General features: G+C 38.1%; 1 protein-coding gene across 1 annotated transcript in view; it reads left to right on the top strand.

The window, feature by feature from the left end:
• The window catches only part of CCDC91 (coiled-coil domain containing 91), a 141,996-nt gene that overhangs the window by 70,354 nt on the left and 54,862 nt on the right, over positions 1–16,780 (top strand). The window contains exons 5-7 of the mRNA XM_053711502.1: positions 6,443–6,488; positions 10,042–10,184; positions 12,382–12,469. Of these exons, the coding sequence (XP_053567477.1) occupies positions 6,443–6,488; positions 10,042–10,184; positions 12,382–12,469 (277 nt within the window). The remainder of the gene's footprint in view (positions 1–6,442; positions 6,489–10,041; positions 10,185–12,381; positions 12,470–16,780) is intronic.

Below are 16,780 nucleotides of genomic sequence, written 5' to 3'. Positions count from 1 at the left end.
TAAAAATAAAGAACAGACAGTGGATAATATTGTAACATGCAACAAGTAATAGACATACATGTTTATCACTAAACCATACACTTGTACTTAGAACAGTTTATCTTTATAGTCTATGCACAAGACCTAGGTTGCAGCCTAGATTTTAGTCACAGTTATGTTTTCTGCGATAAGTCCGCCTTCGGATTAGGTCATTCCTTGCTGAATAATCTCTCACTGAATCCTCACATTGCCATCTAGAAGGTGGCCTTCTGTTTCTAGAGGGCCGTAGAGTATTTGGTTCAGGAGAAATAGTCTGTGGAGGAGTACCCAACGGTTGTTGATCATCTGTGATATTTTGTTGTTGGACAGAATCATTCTGAGGTTGATCTGTTTCAGTTGTGTTCATTGTATTTTCATCCTCAGAAGACTCAGGTGGGCACCACACTCCATGCCAGATATCCTCACCATCTGAATCATTGGATATTTGTGAAGCTGGTTGAGATCTATGTCTCATTTGTTCTACATGGCGGGAAACTGTACCACCAGCTTGTAGTTGAACTTTAAACATTCTGTTGCCCATGCCTTGTATTATGACAGCTGGAATCCATTTATTTGGGCCACGGTAGTTTCTAACCCATACTCTGTCATGAATGACAAATTCTGAAACGCTAGAAGTGTTCAACTCTTGTTTGGAATGTTCTGGTCTAACTTTATCCAGTGGAGTTCTCAGGCGTCTTCCAAACATTAACATTGCAGGTGATAGCCCAGTAGTGGCATGGGGAGTGTTTCGATAGTTAAACAAAAAGTTAGAAAGGGAGTTTGGATTAAATTTTGATTTGTGAGAGACAGCTAAGTGGTGTTTTAAAGTTTGTACAAATCTTTCAGCCTGTCCATTAGAGGCTGGAAAATATGGAGCTGTCTTACAGTGTTTGATGTTATTTGTAGCTAGAAATGTTTCAAATTCATGTGATATGAACTGTGGACCATTGTCTGAGACTAAAGTTTGTGGCAGTCCAAATCTTGCAAACATACTGGAAAGAACGACAATGGTTTGTTGTGTTGTAGTACTTGACATTTGAACTACTTCTGGCCACTTGGAATGAGCATCCACAGCCACCAAATACATTCGTCCATCCACTGGCCCTGCGAAATCAACATGGATTCTTGTCCAAGGTTCATTTGGCCATGGCCAAGTTTTTGAGGTGTCCCTGCTGGGATTCCGCTGTGTCTGTGCACATGCATTGCAAGCAGCTACATAAGAAGCAATATCTGTATCCAATTTAGGCCACCATAAATATTCTCGTGCTCTTTGCTTCATTTTTACTACACCCTGATGTGAGCTGTGTAGTAACTTTAATGCTAATGTTTGCAGTAAGGTCGGAATTATCACTCGTGACCCCCATAACAGACAGCCTGAGTCATGCACAATTTCCTTCTTCCTTGTAAAATATGGCTGAAGGTCAGAGCGAACCACTTTAGGCCACCCATGTTGAACAAAAGACTTAATTTCCTGTAAGGTAGAATCAGAGCATGTATAAGTAGCAATCACTTTGGAATTTAGATTTAAAGGCTGTGGAGGAGTTTCTATAATTTTAGAAGATGCTGTCATGTGATGTACCATTGGTAATCTTGAAAACATATCCACATTTGTATGATCACTGTGGCATCGATATTTAATGGAGTAGTTGTAAGCCGCCAGCTGAAGTGCATAGCGCTGAAGTCGAGCAGCTGTTGTGTTGGAGATACCCTTCTGAGGGTGCAGAATGGACAAGAGTGGTTTATGATCCGTGATCAGAGTAAAAGGTCTGCCATATATATAAATGTGGAATTTCTTCACAGCCCAAATTATTGCTAAAGCTTCTCGATCAATCTGGGCATAATTTCTCTCAGATGGAGTTAGAGATCTGGACGCAAAAGACACAGGACGTTCAGAACCATCGGGCATAATGTGTGAAAGTACTGCGCCTAAACCATATGGTGAAGCATCGCAGGCTAGTACCAAAGGCTTCTTAAGGTCATAGTGGACAAGGAGTCTTGATTCCAGAAGAAGTTGCTTTGAGCGTTCAAATGCTCGTGTACATAAGTCAGTCCAGGCCCATTGGTTTTTACTATCTAAAAGGCGGTGTAGTGGATATAGTAAATGAGCCAAATTTGGTAAAAATCTGTGATAGTAATTGAGCAACCCCAAATAAGAACGTAGCTGAGATACATTAACAGGGGTGGGAGCATGAACCAGCGCTTTCACTTTTTCAGCAGTTGTGTGGAGACCATTCTTGTCCACTACATGTGCACAATATTCTAAACTCTTGCAGAAGAACTCACACTTTTCCATGTTAACTTTCAGTCCGAATTCCTGTAGGCGCTGTAAAACAGCTTCAACATTGGCTTTATGAGTGGCATCATTTTCACCAGTGATAAGCATGTCATCTAACATACAGTGGGTATGTGGAATACCTGCCAAGATCTCATCCATTATCCGTTGCCACACTGCAGGTGCTGGGGCAATGCCAAACACCATTCGCGTATACTGAAAAAGTCCTTTGTGAGTGTTGATAGTTAACAGGTGTCTGGAGTCTGGATGCACCTCTAACTGTAAGTATGCTTGATGCAAGTCAATTTTTGTAAATTTTTCACCCCCTGCCAGAGAACTAAACAATTCTTCAATCCGTGGTAATGGATACTGATCCACAAGTAATTGAGGGTTAAGGCCCACTCTGAAATCTCCACAGATGCGAATATCCCCATTTTTTTTCTGACAGGAACTATTGGGGAAGCCCATTCACTGCTAGACACTGGAACAATAATCCCCTGATTTCGTAGTCTTTCTAGTTCTGCTTCAATTTTAGGTTTAAGTGCAAATGGTACAACTCTTGGTTTACAAAATTTTGGAATAGCATTTTCTTTTAGGTGAAGCTGAATCTGCTTGTCTTTCACTAAACCTAGGTTCCCATCAAATACAGTCTTATATTTGTGCTTTAGTGAATTAATCCAAGTAGAATTTGAATTCCCACTTTGGTCCAGCAGTTTGTTAAGCGGTAACTGTTGTGGTAACTTTGGCATGCCCAATGCTTGGATCCAGGATCTACCAAACAAAGGTGGTCCTCCTTTAGGTAAAATGTAGAGGCGTAACTTTTTAGTTATACCATTAAATGTCACTGTAGGTGATACACACCCAATAGGCTTTATTATTTCATTTGAATATGTTTGCATTGTGACAGCTGTTGGAACAATTGGTTGCCTTAGTCCCAGGCGGTTCCAATCAGCAGCTGTGATAACAGAGACTGCTGCTCCTGTATCCACTTCCATAATGAGAGGTTTACCATCTATATTCACCTTTGCTTGCAGTTCTGGAATTTTATTCTCAAGGCTGTAGATCTGTAATGTGTATAATGGTTTGTCTTCCTCTGAATCAGTGTGTGGTGTATCTACTTGCACATGAAAAGCTGCACGTGACTTGCTGACTTTCTTACTTTTATCTCTGTCTAAGGAACTTCTGCACACACTTTTTGTATGACCAATCTTCCCACACCCATAGCAGGTGCAGTTCCTAAACCTGCAGGCATTTGTTGTGTGATTTGTGTCACCACATCTGTAACAGGCGGTCTGTGACCCTTGTCTAGCTGGATACTGTTTATTAAGGTGCATACTTGTATAAAAAACATCTTTTTCCTTATCACAAACTGCCTGTGCTGGGGCCTGGAGCATTTGTGCATCTTTAGTAGCAAGTTCCATGACCGTAGCTATCTCTATAGCACACTTTAGTGTTAAATCATCCTCTGCTAATAGTCTCTTTTGTACTGTACAGTCCATGAGTCCAATAACAAACATATCACGTAAAGCAGTGTTTAAATAATCACCAAATCTGCAGCTACTTGCTAGTTTCTTTAAACTGATCACATAAGTTTTAATGTCCTCATTCTGCAATTGCTTGCGTGTGTAAAACTTAAAGCGTTCTGATATCTCTAGAGGCTTAGGTAGGTAGTGGTCAGATAACAGGCAGATCAGGTCAGACAGAGGTTTAGCATTAGGTTTATCTGGTGAGAGAATGTCCCTTAATGTAGTGTAAGCTGCTGAGCCTATAGTTGTCAGAAACACAGCCACTTGCTTATCAGCTCCTATGTTATTTGCTGTACAATATAGCTCAAACTGTTCAACCCATGTGTCCCATCTGTCTGTGTCTGGTGCAAACACAGGTAAGGTGCCAATAAGTGCCATTATAGGGTCAGACCACAGATCCTCGTCGCCAGCTGTTATGTTCTGTGTGTAGTCAGGATTAGAACATTCAGTTGTGTGCTGTTACCTTGTGTCTGATGTCTCTTGCACATATCACTGAGACTCTGCAGCAGGAACTTTAGATAACTTTTATTCAGCTACAGCCACATGGCTATTTACTAGCAGGTTCCATCAGTAAAACTAACATGGCTTCTGATGATGTCACAGAGACCCAGACACACCCAGAGGGTGTGGTGAGCTGAGCTTAAAGCTGCAACACTTCTAACATATAATGATAAAACAAGGTTAGTGCAAAGATACAGTGAAAGCTGCAGTAATCTTAACAGTAAATAGTTAATAACTAATTACTAACTAGTCTACCTAGTTAAAATAAATACAAACTTACCTGTGAAATAAAAATAAAACCTAAGATAGCTACAATATAACTATTAGTTATATTGTAGCTATCTTAGTTTTTTTTACAGGTATGTGTTTAGCTTTAAATAGGAATTATTTAGTTAATAATTGTAAGGTTTATTTAGATTTATTTTATTTATATTTAAGTTAGGGTTAGGGTTAGACCTAGGGTTAGGGCTACGTTAGGGTTAGGGGTTAATATATTTATGTAGACTTAGTGAGGTGGGAGGTCAGAGGTTTAGGGGTTAATAGGTTTATTATAGCGGCGGTGTGGTCGGACGGCATATTAGGGGGTTAATAATCTTTAAATATTGTTTGCGATGTGGGAGGGTGGCGGTTTAGGGGTTAATAGGTTTATTATAGTGGCGACGATGTCGGAGAGTGGTGGAATAGGCGTTAATATTTTTATTTTTTTAGTGGCAGCGATGTCTGGAGTGGCAGATTGGGGTTAATAATTTTTTTAGTGTTTGTGATGCGGGAGGGCCTCGGTTTAGGGGTTAATAGGTAGTTTATGGGTGTTAGTGTACTTTGTAACACTTTAGTTATGAGTTTTATGCTACAGTCATAACTACTGACTTTAGATGGCGGTACGGATCAAACTCGTAATACCAGCGCTATGGGAGTCCCATTGAAAAATTACTTTTTAAAAGTGCGGTACTGATGTTGCGTGACGGCCAAAAAGGTGTGTGGTACACCTATACCTACAAGACTTGTAATAGCGGCATTAGGGAAAAAGCAGCGTTATGAAGCATAACAATGCTTTTTCACTCATAACGCAAAACTCGTAATCTAGCTGTCTATTATCTATTTGCCCAATTCTATGTTTCTGTGGGTACAAAATGTACTTATGATTTAGTCTCAAATTTTACAGAAATGTTAAAGAATATTGGTTGGTTAAACCAGTGCTAATTTCACTTAGATCCCATGTTTTAATAAAACTTTATTTAAAACCCTATGTGTACAATTGTACAGTTGCTGCAGCAGTTGGCTTATGGAAGCTTAGAGGATGATAAACAACCAGGTGCAGTAACTGTTTGACAGTTGACTGGTGAGAGTGAGTGAGAAGGAGCAAGAGGACAGTGGTGTCTACAAGCTGTAAGACAGTGAGCAGATATGGGCTGCAAAGGGAGCAAAATATTAAGCTTAAGGGCCAAGAGCAAGGTAAGCACATTGGTGATCTTATAAAGATGCCCCCAGTTTTGCAAAACCAACACAGTTATATTAATTTACCTCTGTGATTAACATGTATCTAAGCTTCTGCAGACTGTCCCTTATCTCAGTTCTGTTGACTGACTTGCATTTCAGGCAATTAGTGTTGACTCGTAAATAACTCCACGGGAGTGAGCACAATGCTATCTATATTACACACATGAGCTAGCACTGTGTAGCTGTAAAATACTTTTCACCCAACCAAGGAACCTAAAGAACAAGGCAAGTTTAATAATAATAATAATAATAATAAAAGTAAAATGTACAGTCTCTTGCTTTATCTGAATCATGAAAGTTTAAATGACTTTCATGTCTCTTTTTATCATTAGGTGACTCCCGTCTGTTGTATTTGGTTTGTCTTGGTTAAATCAATACATAATTTTGCAGCTCTAAACTAATAAATAAATTATAATAATAATAATTCAGCCTTTGCAGTTGCTTTGTGCTAATCTATAAGGTTGTATTTTAATAAAATGTTTGATAAATACTGAAGCAGATGAATACAGCTGGTTATCACTGTCTAAAGCCGCAGGTTACAGCACAATGGTCTCTGTCTTCTTTATAATTGAACTAACACGATCTTCTTTAGGATTAAATGTCTGTTTCAAACCTTCTTTTCCTACAGAAACGCTCAGAAGACCCAGATGACAAGAAGTCAAGTGAAATATTTGGTAAGAAATAATGTTTTACTCTCTGAGTACATTGTTGTATGTTCAGCTGTATAACCTGTCCTTACATTAGATCTATTGTCAGTAATAATAGCAATATGTCTAGTAATTACTGGCTGCTAGGTACAAATATGTTATTTAAATATGTAGAAAGGACTGTTTATCTGATGCCATTTGCACACAAATACAGACCAACCTAACGCTCTTACATAATCCTGGCTCCTCAGAGGCTGTCTTTATATGTAGAATTAGATAAAAGATTATATGAAGGCATTCACCCTTTTGTGCAGAATCTTTTTACACCCTTGTGCTGTGGTTACTATTAGGAACTTGCACAGATTGGACTAAATTACATGTTAAGAGATATTGATTGCACATGGCATGTTATTTACACTATATCTCTTGCAATTAGTATCGCTCAATAATTTGTTATTACAAGTAATTGGCTATAAAAGAATTAGTGGGTGTTTTAGAGGTTGGGGATTTTAGAGGTGGAGTATCTTTTTATTTATTATGGGGGTTAGGGGGTTAATTGTGGGGTGGGTATTATTGTATTGGATCTGATCGTTTAGGATTGAATTTCAGTTAGGCGTTTTAGTGGTAATGGGGTTATGCAAATCTGTTGCTGCAAAGTTGTTATTATGGTGATCCCTTAACAGTTAAATGGACATAAAGCCCCTTATCTGAATGGTAGAAAATGTCTTTGAAATGAAGGGGTCTTACAATATATGTTCTTTAGTAGGAAATAAGGCTTCTTTAGAGACACCAGACCCCAAGAATTAAACCAGTGATGTGAGGCATGTATCATTGTTATTAAAATCAGCTGTCCAGATACATAACCCCTCAAGCAGTTACTGTTAACACCCCATTAAATAGAGGGGATTCCCCTCTTTCCAAAATGTTGCTCCCCATTTATAGAGAGATAGGGGTACTGAGAAAGCCACCACCCTTAAAGTGCCTAGAGGGAATTCACCTTTTTTTCAAATGAGGTGTCTTATTCCATTCTAAGAATATCAGAGGGGACATATGAGAGAGTCTCCATTAAATATCTCTCAAGTAGTGGTGGAGATTGTCCCCTGCCTCATTTGAAAGAGGAGCATTTTCTCATTCAGATGAAAAGCTAATTGTTTATTTAAATCAGATAGAATATAGGGTTAATGGTAAACTATTTTCAGCCAAAACTATTGTGGGGTCTGGTGCTGAAGGTAAGTGTTGTTTTCATGTGCAGCTGTAACAGAAAAATGCCTTTTTTTAAATGCGCCTCTATGTGGTGCAGAGGCTGTGATATGGGCTCTATAAAAGGGCATCTCTGCCTGTGAGAAGTAAGGAACTGCCTCTCGGTATAAACTTATTTCTATAACACATCATGCATTAAGTGTCGCACCATATCAGGGATACAAATGAGGTAATTAACCTTTCCTGGAGATAATTAACATGGCAGCACCAAACACAAACACTAAACTTTGCACCTAAAGTTAACATGAATTTGTTGGTGGAATTTAAAGAGACATGAATGTGGTGTTTTCCTTTTTAATGAACAACTTCCATTCCAGAAAGTCATGGGTTTCTTGGTCCTTTTTAAATTTGTTTATTTATTTGAAATAATGCATGAATACTTTTTTGCATATTAAAATGTTAAACATATGTGGTGTGATTTGGGTTAGCTGCATGTTGTTTCTTGCTAATCTCTGCTCTTCCGAATAGACTACACAAGAATTTTTGTTGTTTTAAAAGATAGATTATCCCTTTATTACCCATTCCCCAGTTTTTCATAACCAACAGTTATATTAATATACTTTTTACCTCTGATTACCTTGTATCTAAACTCCTGATCACATAACTTTGTATTTATTATCTATTGACTTTCGTTTTAGCCATTTTGTTCTGTGTTGTGCTAACTCTTGACCCCTTAAGGACTTGGCCTTTCAGACAAAAACTTCCCCAGAACATTTTTGCCATCGCTACATTTGAACAGAAATAGTCTTTTTTTATATTTACATATCAGAAGTATATATATATATTTTTTAGTAGACAACCCAAAGTATTGATCTAGCCCAATTTTGGTATATTTCATGCCACCATTTCACCACCAAATGCGATGAAATTAAAAAAAATGTTAACTTTTTCACAAACTTTAGGTTTCTCACTGAAATTATTTACAAACAGCTTGTGCAATCATGGCACAAATGAATGTAAATGCTTCTCTGGGATCCCCTTTGTTTAGAAATAGCAGACATATATGACTTTGCCATTGCTTTTAGGTAATTAGAAGGCCGCTAAATGCTGCTGCGCACCACACTTGTATTATGCCCAGCAGTGAAGGGGTTAATTAGGTAGCTTGTAGGGTTAATTTTAGCTTTAGTGTATAGATTGCCCTCCCATCTGACACATCCCACCCCCTGATCCCTCCCTAATCCCTCTCAAACAGCTCTCTTCCCACCCCACAATGGTCACCCCCATCTTAAGTACTGGCACAAAGTCTACCAGTACTAAAATAAAAGGCATTTTTTAATATATAATTTTTTATTATTATTATTATATTTTCTGCAATGTAGGATCCCCCCTTACCCACAACCTCCCTTATCCCCCCAAACAGCTCTCTAACCCTTTACCCATTTGCCGCCATCTTAGGTACTGGAAGCTGTCTTCCAGTACCCAGTTTGCTGTAAATTATGGGTATGGTTTTTTTAATTAACCTTTTTTCTGTAGTGTAGCTTCCCCCCCTAATACCCTACCCCCCTCCCAGATCAACTTCCCACCCTCTTATCCCATCCCTCAGCATTATAACCAGGATTCCCCCTCTCCCTCCTCCCCACTCCCTTTTCCTCCCTGCTGCTCTCAGTGGGTTTTTTTCCTAACAGTCCCACCCACCTCCCACCCCCATCCAACGATGGGCCGCCCACCCACCTCCCTCCTTAGCCAAACCACCCACCCACCCAACTAACGCCACCACCGCTGCCCGATGCAGAGAGGGCCATAGAGTATTGTTCAAATAAAGATACCAAGAGAACGAAGAAAAATTGATAATAGGAGTAAATTAGAAAGTTGTTAAAAACTAAACCTAGGTAGGCTCATTTGCTAATTTCAAAGCTCTTGAAGGCCTCCTCTTATCTCAGTGCATTTTCACAGTTTTTCACAGCTAGACAGCTCATGTGTGCCATATAGATAACATTGTGCTCACTCATGTGGAGTTACCTAGGAGTCAGCAATGATTGGCTAAAATGCATGTTTATCAAAAGAACTGAAATAAGGGGCAGTCTGCAGGGGGCTAGTTACAAGGTAATCACATAGATGAAAAGTATATTAATATAACAGAGTTTTGGTTATACAATCATTTTAAACAATACAAATTCTGGAGTAGACTGTCCCTTTAAGGTTGGTTTCAAATAGAAAACCTCTTGAACTATGCAAAGAACTTTGCACAGAAATTCTAGGTATTATTTTAGTATATTGTGGGTATTCAGTCTGATTTTTATGGAAATAAACTACCTAATCATAAAAATATTAATAATGTCAGAAGGATAACAGAATGACTAATGTCTTTCTTTCCTCACAGAAAACCATGATGAACAACATACTGATCTTCTAAAGATTTTACAATTTCAGCAGGAGATAAAAGATCTCCTAACAGCAAAACAAGATGAAAAAGAGGCCTTCAATGCTGAACTTGATATAAGGATGCAAAATATCCAGGAAAAGGTAAGATTTAACCCCTTTACGACCAGTGCCATACCATGTACAACGCTGCAGTCCTGGGCTTCTCTCTGCCGCAAACTTGCTAAAAGTAGCAAGATTGCACTATTTCTGTATGCCTCACAAGTGGGGCAGTGCAGAAATAGAGTTGCAGAATTACCGATGCACAGAGGGCTACTCTGTGGCCCTCTCTGCATCGGACATCGGTGGTGCCGATCGTTGGTTAGTGGGAGAGTAAGGAGGGAGGTGGGTTGGCGGCCCATCGCTGGAGGGGGCGGGAGGTGGGTGGGAGCTGGTGGGACCACTATGCTACGGGAAAAAAAACTTTATTGACACAGTGACTGGGAAGGAGGGAGGGGGGAGGAGGGGGAAGCAGGGAGAGGGGGTCCCTATAGTGGAAAGTGGGGTACAGGGTGGGAAAGCGATCTGGGAGGGAGAGGGGGGGGTATGATAATTAGGGGGGGCAGCTACACTACAGAAAAATTTTTTGGGGGGAAATAATTAAAAATTAGAGCAATCTGGGTACTGGCAGACAGCTGCCAGTACCTAAGATGGTGGCTAATAGGTAGAGGGGGAGGTTTAGAGAGAACTGTTTGGGGGGATCAGGGAGGTTTGGGGGTAAGGGGGGATCCTACACTGCAGAAAATATATTTAAAAAAAAAAGCATTTTATTTTAGTACTGGCAGACTTTCTGCCAGTACTTAAGATGGGGGTGACCATTGTGGGGTGGGGAGGGAAGAGAACTGTTTGAGAGGGATCAGGGGTGGGATGTGTCAGATGGGAGGGTAATCTATACACTAAAGCTACAATTAACCCTACAAGCTACCTAATTAACCCCTTCACTGCTGGGCATAATATAAGTGTGGTGCGCAACTGCATTTAACGGCCTTCTAATTGCCAAAAAGCAATGCTAAAGTGTATAGTATCTTCCAATCGCCTCTATTTGTTTTTGTATTCGAGTAATAAGCGTTTATTATACTTTGGAACAATCTTGACACCTTTCAGTTTGCGAGAAAAAACAGTGACACATTTTAGGGGTGAATGTTTAGAGAATACACCAGACCTGGTGGAAAACTTTCAGCTAAGCCCAAGGAACACCCCTGTTCAGCCCTCTAACAGATGTGAGGAAACTCATTTTAAAATAAAGAAAACACACTATGAATTTAGTACTAGTCGATACAAATTTCACAGCTTTTTTTTTTTTTTTGCATCTGCAGTTTTATTACAATTTCTAATTTATTCCTGTGTAATTTCAATACAAATTTTAGTTTATCCATAAAATACTAGTTTTGAAAAACAATTTTGTTTTAAATTCCAATGAGATTTAAGAATATAATTTTTATTTCATTTTTTTATTTCAATATTAAATGTATTTGTTTCATATGGTGTTTAGAATACAACTGCTTATCGCTCTTTTATGCATCTTCTTCACATATTTAAATTCAGGGAACGCATATTTGACACACGCAAAAAAAATTCTTTAGTGAATTTCAACATTGGCCTCATAGTACGGGTGAGATTTTTTTAGAAAAAGGCCTAGAGGCCTTTGCATCATGGGCCAATTTGACAGAAACACTTTACAACATTTGAAATCTCCTGTATACTCAGATGAATGAACACAAGAGTGACTTTTCCATATCCATCTTCACCTAACACACTTAAAGGGGCATGGAATCCATATATTTTCTTTCATGATTTAGAAAGAGCATGCAATTTTAAACAACTTTCCAATTTACATCGATAATCTAATTTGCTTCATTCTCTTAATATCCTCTGCTGAAAAGCATATCTAGATAGGCTCAGTAGCTGCTGATTGGTGGCTGCACATAGATACCTTGTGTGATTGGCTCACCCATGTGCATTGCTATTTCTTCAACACAGGATATTTAAAAAAGGAAGCAAATTAGACAATTGAAGTAAATTGGAAAGTTGTTTAAAATTGTATTCTCTATCTGAATCATGAAAGACAAATTTTGGGTTTAGTGTCCCTTTAACAGGAAAACTCGCAGATAATTTATTAATTTGATGTATAATTATTTTTGAATGCATTGAATATTTAAAATAAATAATAAAATATTCTACGGGATTGGATTACTTTTAATTTATGACCGAATTGATCATTTGTGTTATATTGGAAACATTTTTCCATTTAGCCAGATCAGATTTACACAATCTGAGTTTTAAAATAATTATTGTATTTCAGATTCTAAATGATCAAGAGAGAGTTATGCAAAGATGTCTTTCTGAACATGAAGAACGAATAATGCAAAAAATGGAAAAACAAATTGCAGGTAAAGTCTATATATTGTATGATCATTTGTAGAATTATGTTAAAGGAATAGGAAAGTCAAAATTAAAGTTGCATTATTCAGATAGAGCATGTCATTTTAAGACACTTTTAAATTCACTTCTATTTTCAAATGTGGGAGCTGCTGCTAATTGGTGCCTGCACACATTTGTCTCTTGTGATTGGCTAACTAGATATTTCTTTCATGTAATTAGCAAGAGTCCATGAGCTAGTGACGTATGGGATATACATTCCTACCAGGAGGGGCAAAGTTTCCCAAACCTCAAAATGCCTATAAATACACCCCTCACCACACCCACAAATCAGTTTTACAAACTTTGCCTCCCATGGAGGTGGTGAAGTAAGTTTGTGCTAGATTATACGTTGATATGCGCTTCGCAGCAGGCTGGAGCCCAGTTTTCCTCTCAGTGTGCAGTGAATGTCAGAGGGATGTGAAGAGAGTATTGCCTATTTGAATTCAATGATCTCCTTCTACAGGGTCTATTTCATAGGTTCTCTGTTATCGGTCGTAGAGATTAATCTCTTACCTCCCTTTTCAGATCGACGATATACTCTTATATATACACCATTACCTCTACTGATTCTCGTTTCAGTACTGGTCTACATGTAGATGAGTGTCCTGGGGTAAGTAAGTCTTATTTTCTGTGACACTCTAAGCTATGGTTGGGCACTTTTATATAAAGTTCTAAATATATGTGTTTAAACATTTATTTGCCTTGATTCAGGATGTTCAACGTTCCTTATTTCAGACAGTCAGTTTCATATTTGGGATTATGTATATGAATAAATCAATTTTTTCTTACCTTTAAATTTGATTTTTTTCCTGTGGGCTGTTAGGCTCGCGGGGGCTGAAAATGCTTCATTTTATTGCGTCATTCTTGGCGCGGACTTTCTTGGCGCAAAAATTTTCTTGTCATTTCCGGCGTCATACGTGTCGCCGGAAGTTGCGTCATTTTTTTTACGTTTTTGCGCCAAAAAATGTCGGCGTTACCGGATGTGGTGCCATTTTTGGCGTCAAAAGCATTTAGGCGCCAAATAATGTGGGCGGCTTTTTTGGCGCTAAAAAATTTGAGCGTCATTGTTGTCTCCACGATATTTAAGTCTCATTATTTATTGCTTCTGGTTGCTAGAAGCTTGTTCATTGGCATTTTTTTCCCATTCCTGAAACTGTCATTTGAGGAATTTGATCATTTTTGCTTTATATGTTTTTTTTTTCTATTACATATTTGCAAGATGTCTCAGATTGACCCTGAATCAGAAGCCACTTCTGGAAAAACGCTTAACTGAGTTTCAGTTCTACCAAAGCTAAGTTAATTTATTTTAAATGTTATAAATGTTTATCTTTAGCTATGGTTTGTAATAAGTTATTATGATATACTTTTACATGCTGATTCCATTAGTATTTATGCTTTATATATTTCCATTCTTACATCTTATGTACAAGAAATATTTAGAAGATTTATAAGAAATATTTTTCTGATTCTATTTTAAAGGCTTTGTCTGACTTCGTGCCTTCTAATAAAATTTTTAGGTCTTTTTCACTTCTTTTTTAATTATTGAAGTTTCAAATGACCAACAACATACTAATTTTATCCTTCTCTGATGATGTTTTTTCTCTTTCAGAAATTTTCTTCATCAGATATTGACACTAAGAAATCTACTTTTTTATTATTTTTCTATTATTAAAGTACATTTGTTCTTTGTTGAAAAGGTGTTGATTATTTTGGATATTAAGGTAACTAGTTCTTTAAAACTAGCTGACACTATTTCTGCCTATTTATTTCTTCTGTGTTTTCAGAGGTTTTCTTTCCAATTCCCCATTCTAGGGAATGGAATAGGCTGAGAATTTTTTTTTATTCCTTCTTCAAAGGTTTTAAACTATATTCTTTGCCAGCAGTTAAATTCAATTTGGAGGGTTCTCCAATTTATTGGGGCTATCTCTACTTCTACTAATTATGCTATTGTTTCTATAGCAAAATAGTATTTATTTTCCTTTAGATAGTTGTATCTTATTTATGGAAAATGATTTAGTTTCAGGTACTTTTCTTGGTCCTGTGATTTATTTGGATATTGCAATTGCTTCATTTTTTCTGTTTACTTTAAGATCAAGTATCAGATTATGATTTATTTTAGCATTGTTAAGGGACAACATTTACTAGACTAGGTGCTTTTGCATTTGTCTTGTTGTTTTGCATTTATTGATTATGCAAGTCCACAGTATTGACTGGTCCTTTAAACTAGACTATCATGCTAATAATTTCATTTGTGTCTTCATTTTATTGAATATTTTCGCAAATGAGGGTTAATCTATGTCTTTAGCTATTTTAGCTAGAAGAATTTTGTTCTAAGATAATCAATTATTTGTTTTATAATTGGATTCAATTCTTAACTGTTACTCTGGGCTTCAAGATTGAGTTCTAAGACTAAATCTTTAAGCTTATACTAGTTTGGTTGTTCTTATTAAGGAACGAATTCCTGAGTTCTTTCCCAAGTAACATGTTTTTATAATTGGGGTTCGAAATCAGCTCCCTAATATTGCGATGTACGTGCCGTATTCCAGCTTGGCTGGTAAGGGGCAGGTTAAGACTTCTTTGAAATTTATTTGGATATTTTGGCCAAATTTCTTTGATTTTAATCCAGTAAGGCTAACACTTTCTTTAAGTGTGTTTCTGTCCTATATATTTTGGGTACTGTTGAAGCATGGCTGGGCACCCATGGGGTTCAAGCGCTGCTCAGAGAATCTTCTGGGGTATTTCTTCCAGTTCCTTTTTTAGGAACCGGGTTTGGAGTTTTATTCAAACTATTTTGCTTTTTATGGTCATTGATAGCATTATTTGTTTTCATTAGATACAATAAATGCATACTTTCATTTTTCTGTTTTCATTCAGATTATTTTCTGAGGATGCGGAATCTCATATGATTCACTTGCTCTTCAGAACATAGTTAGAGGATCTTTTTTTCGAAAGCTCTTGATTCCTCACACAAGGGTCACCTTTTTTAGGTTTCCAGAAAGTTTGTGTCACTGTCTTTGTCTCTATCAGACAAGGGATAATTCTATTGGGTTCCGTCTGTCGGTACCTTTAGTCTCTATTATTTTCCTTCAGTTGCTATATATGCATAGAAGTTTTAGGTCTTATGGCCACAGCATTGGATTCAATTCCCTTTGCTCATTTTCACTAGAAAGAACCTTTCCAGTCTTTTATGAGTGTTGTTTCTTCTAGAACATGGTTGGAGGATCAATTTACCAAAAAGTTTGTTGATTCCTCAGACAAGGGTAACCTTTTTAGGTTTCCTGATAGATTCAGTGTCCTTGACTCTGTCTCTGACGGACAAGAGACGTCTGAAATTGGTTTCAGCTTGTCGAAACCTTCAGTCTCAATCTTTCCTTTCGGTAGCCTTATGCATGGAAATTCTAGGTCTTATGACTGCTGCATTGGACGCGGTTCCCTTTGCTCGTTTTCACATGCGACCTCTTCAGCTCTGTATGCTGAACCAGTGGTGCAGGGATTATACAAAGATATCTCAATTAATATCTTTAAAACCGATTGTTCGACACTTTCTGATGTGGTGGACAGACCACCATCGTTTAGTTCAGGGGGCTTCTTTTGTTCTTCCAACCTGGACTGAGATTTCAACAGATGCAAGTCTGACAGGTTGGGGAGCTGTTTGGGGGTCTCTGACAGCACAAGGGGTTTGGGAATCTCAGGAGGTGAGATTACCAATCAATATTTTGGAACTCCGTGCAATTTTCAGAGCTCTTCAGTCATGGCCTCTTCTAAAGAGAGAGTCGTTCATTTGTTTTCAGACGGACAATGTCACAACTGTGGCATATGTCAATCATCAAGGAGGGACTCACAGTCCTCTGGCTATGAAAGAAGTATCTCGAATTCTGGTTTGGGTGGAATCCAGCTCCTGTCTAATTTCTGCGGTTCATATCCCAGGTATAGACAATTGGGAAGCGGATTATCTCAGTCGCCAAACGTTACATCCGGGCGAATGGTCTCTTCACCCAGAGGTATTTCCTCAGATTGTTCAAATGTGGGGACTTCCAGAAATAGATCTGATGGTTTCTCATCTAAACAAGAAACTTCCCAGGTATCTGTCCAGATCCAGGGATCCTCAGGCGGAGGCGGTGGATGCATTGTCACTTCCTTGGAAGTATCATCCTGCCTATATCTTTCCACCTCTAGTTCTTCTTCCAAGAGTAATTTCCAAGATTCTAAGGAGTGCTCGTTTGTTCTGCTTGTGACTCCAGCATGGCCTCACAGGTTTTGGTATGCGGATCTTGTCCGGA

The sequence above is a fragment of the Bombina bombina genome, chromosome 4 (assembly GCF_027579735.1).
Source record: "Bombina bombina isolate aBomBom1 chromosome 4, aBomBom1.pri, whole genome shotgun sequence".
In the NCBI taxonomy this organism is placed as follows: Eukaryota; Metazoa; Chordata; class Amphibia; order Anura; family Bombinatoridae; genus Bombina; species Bombina bombina.
This window is presented reverse-complemented; position numbering and strand designations above follow the sequence as displayed.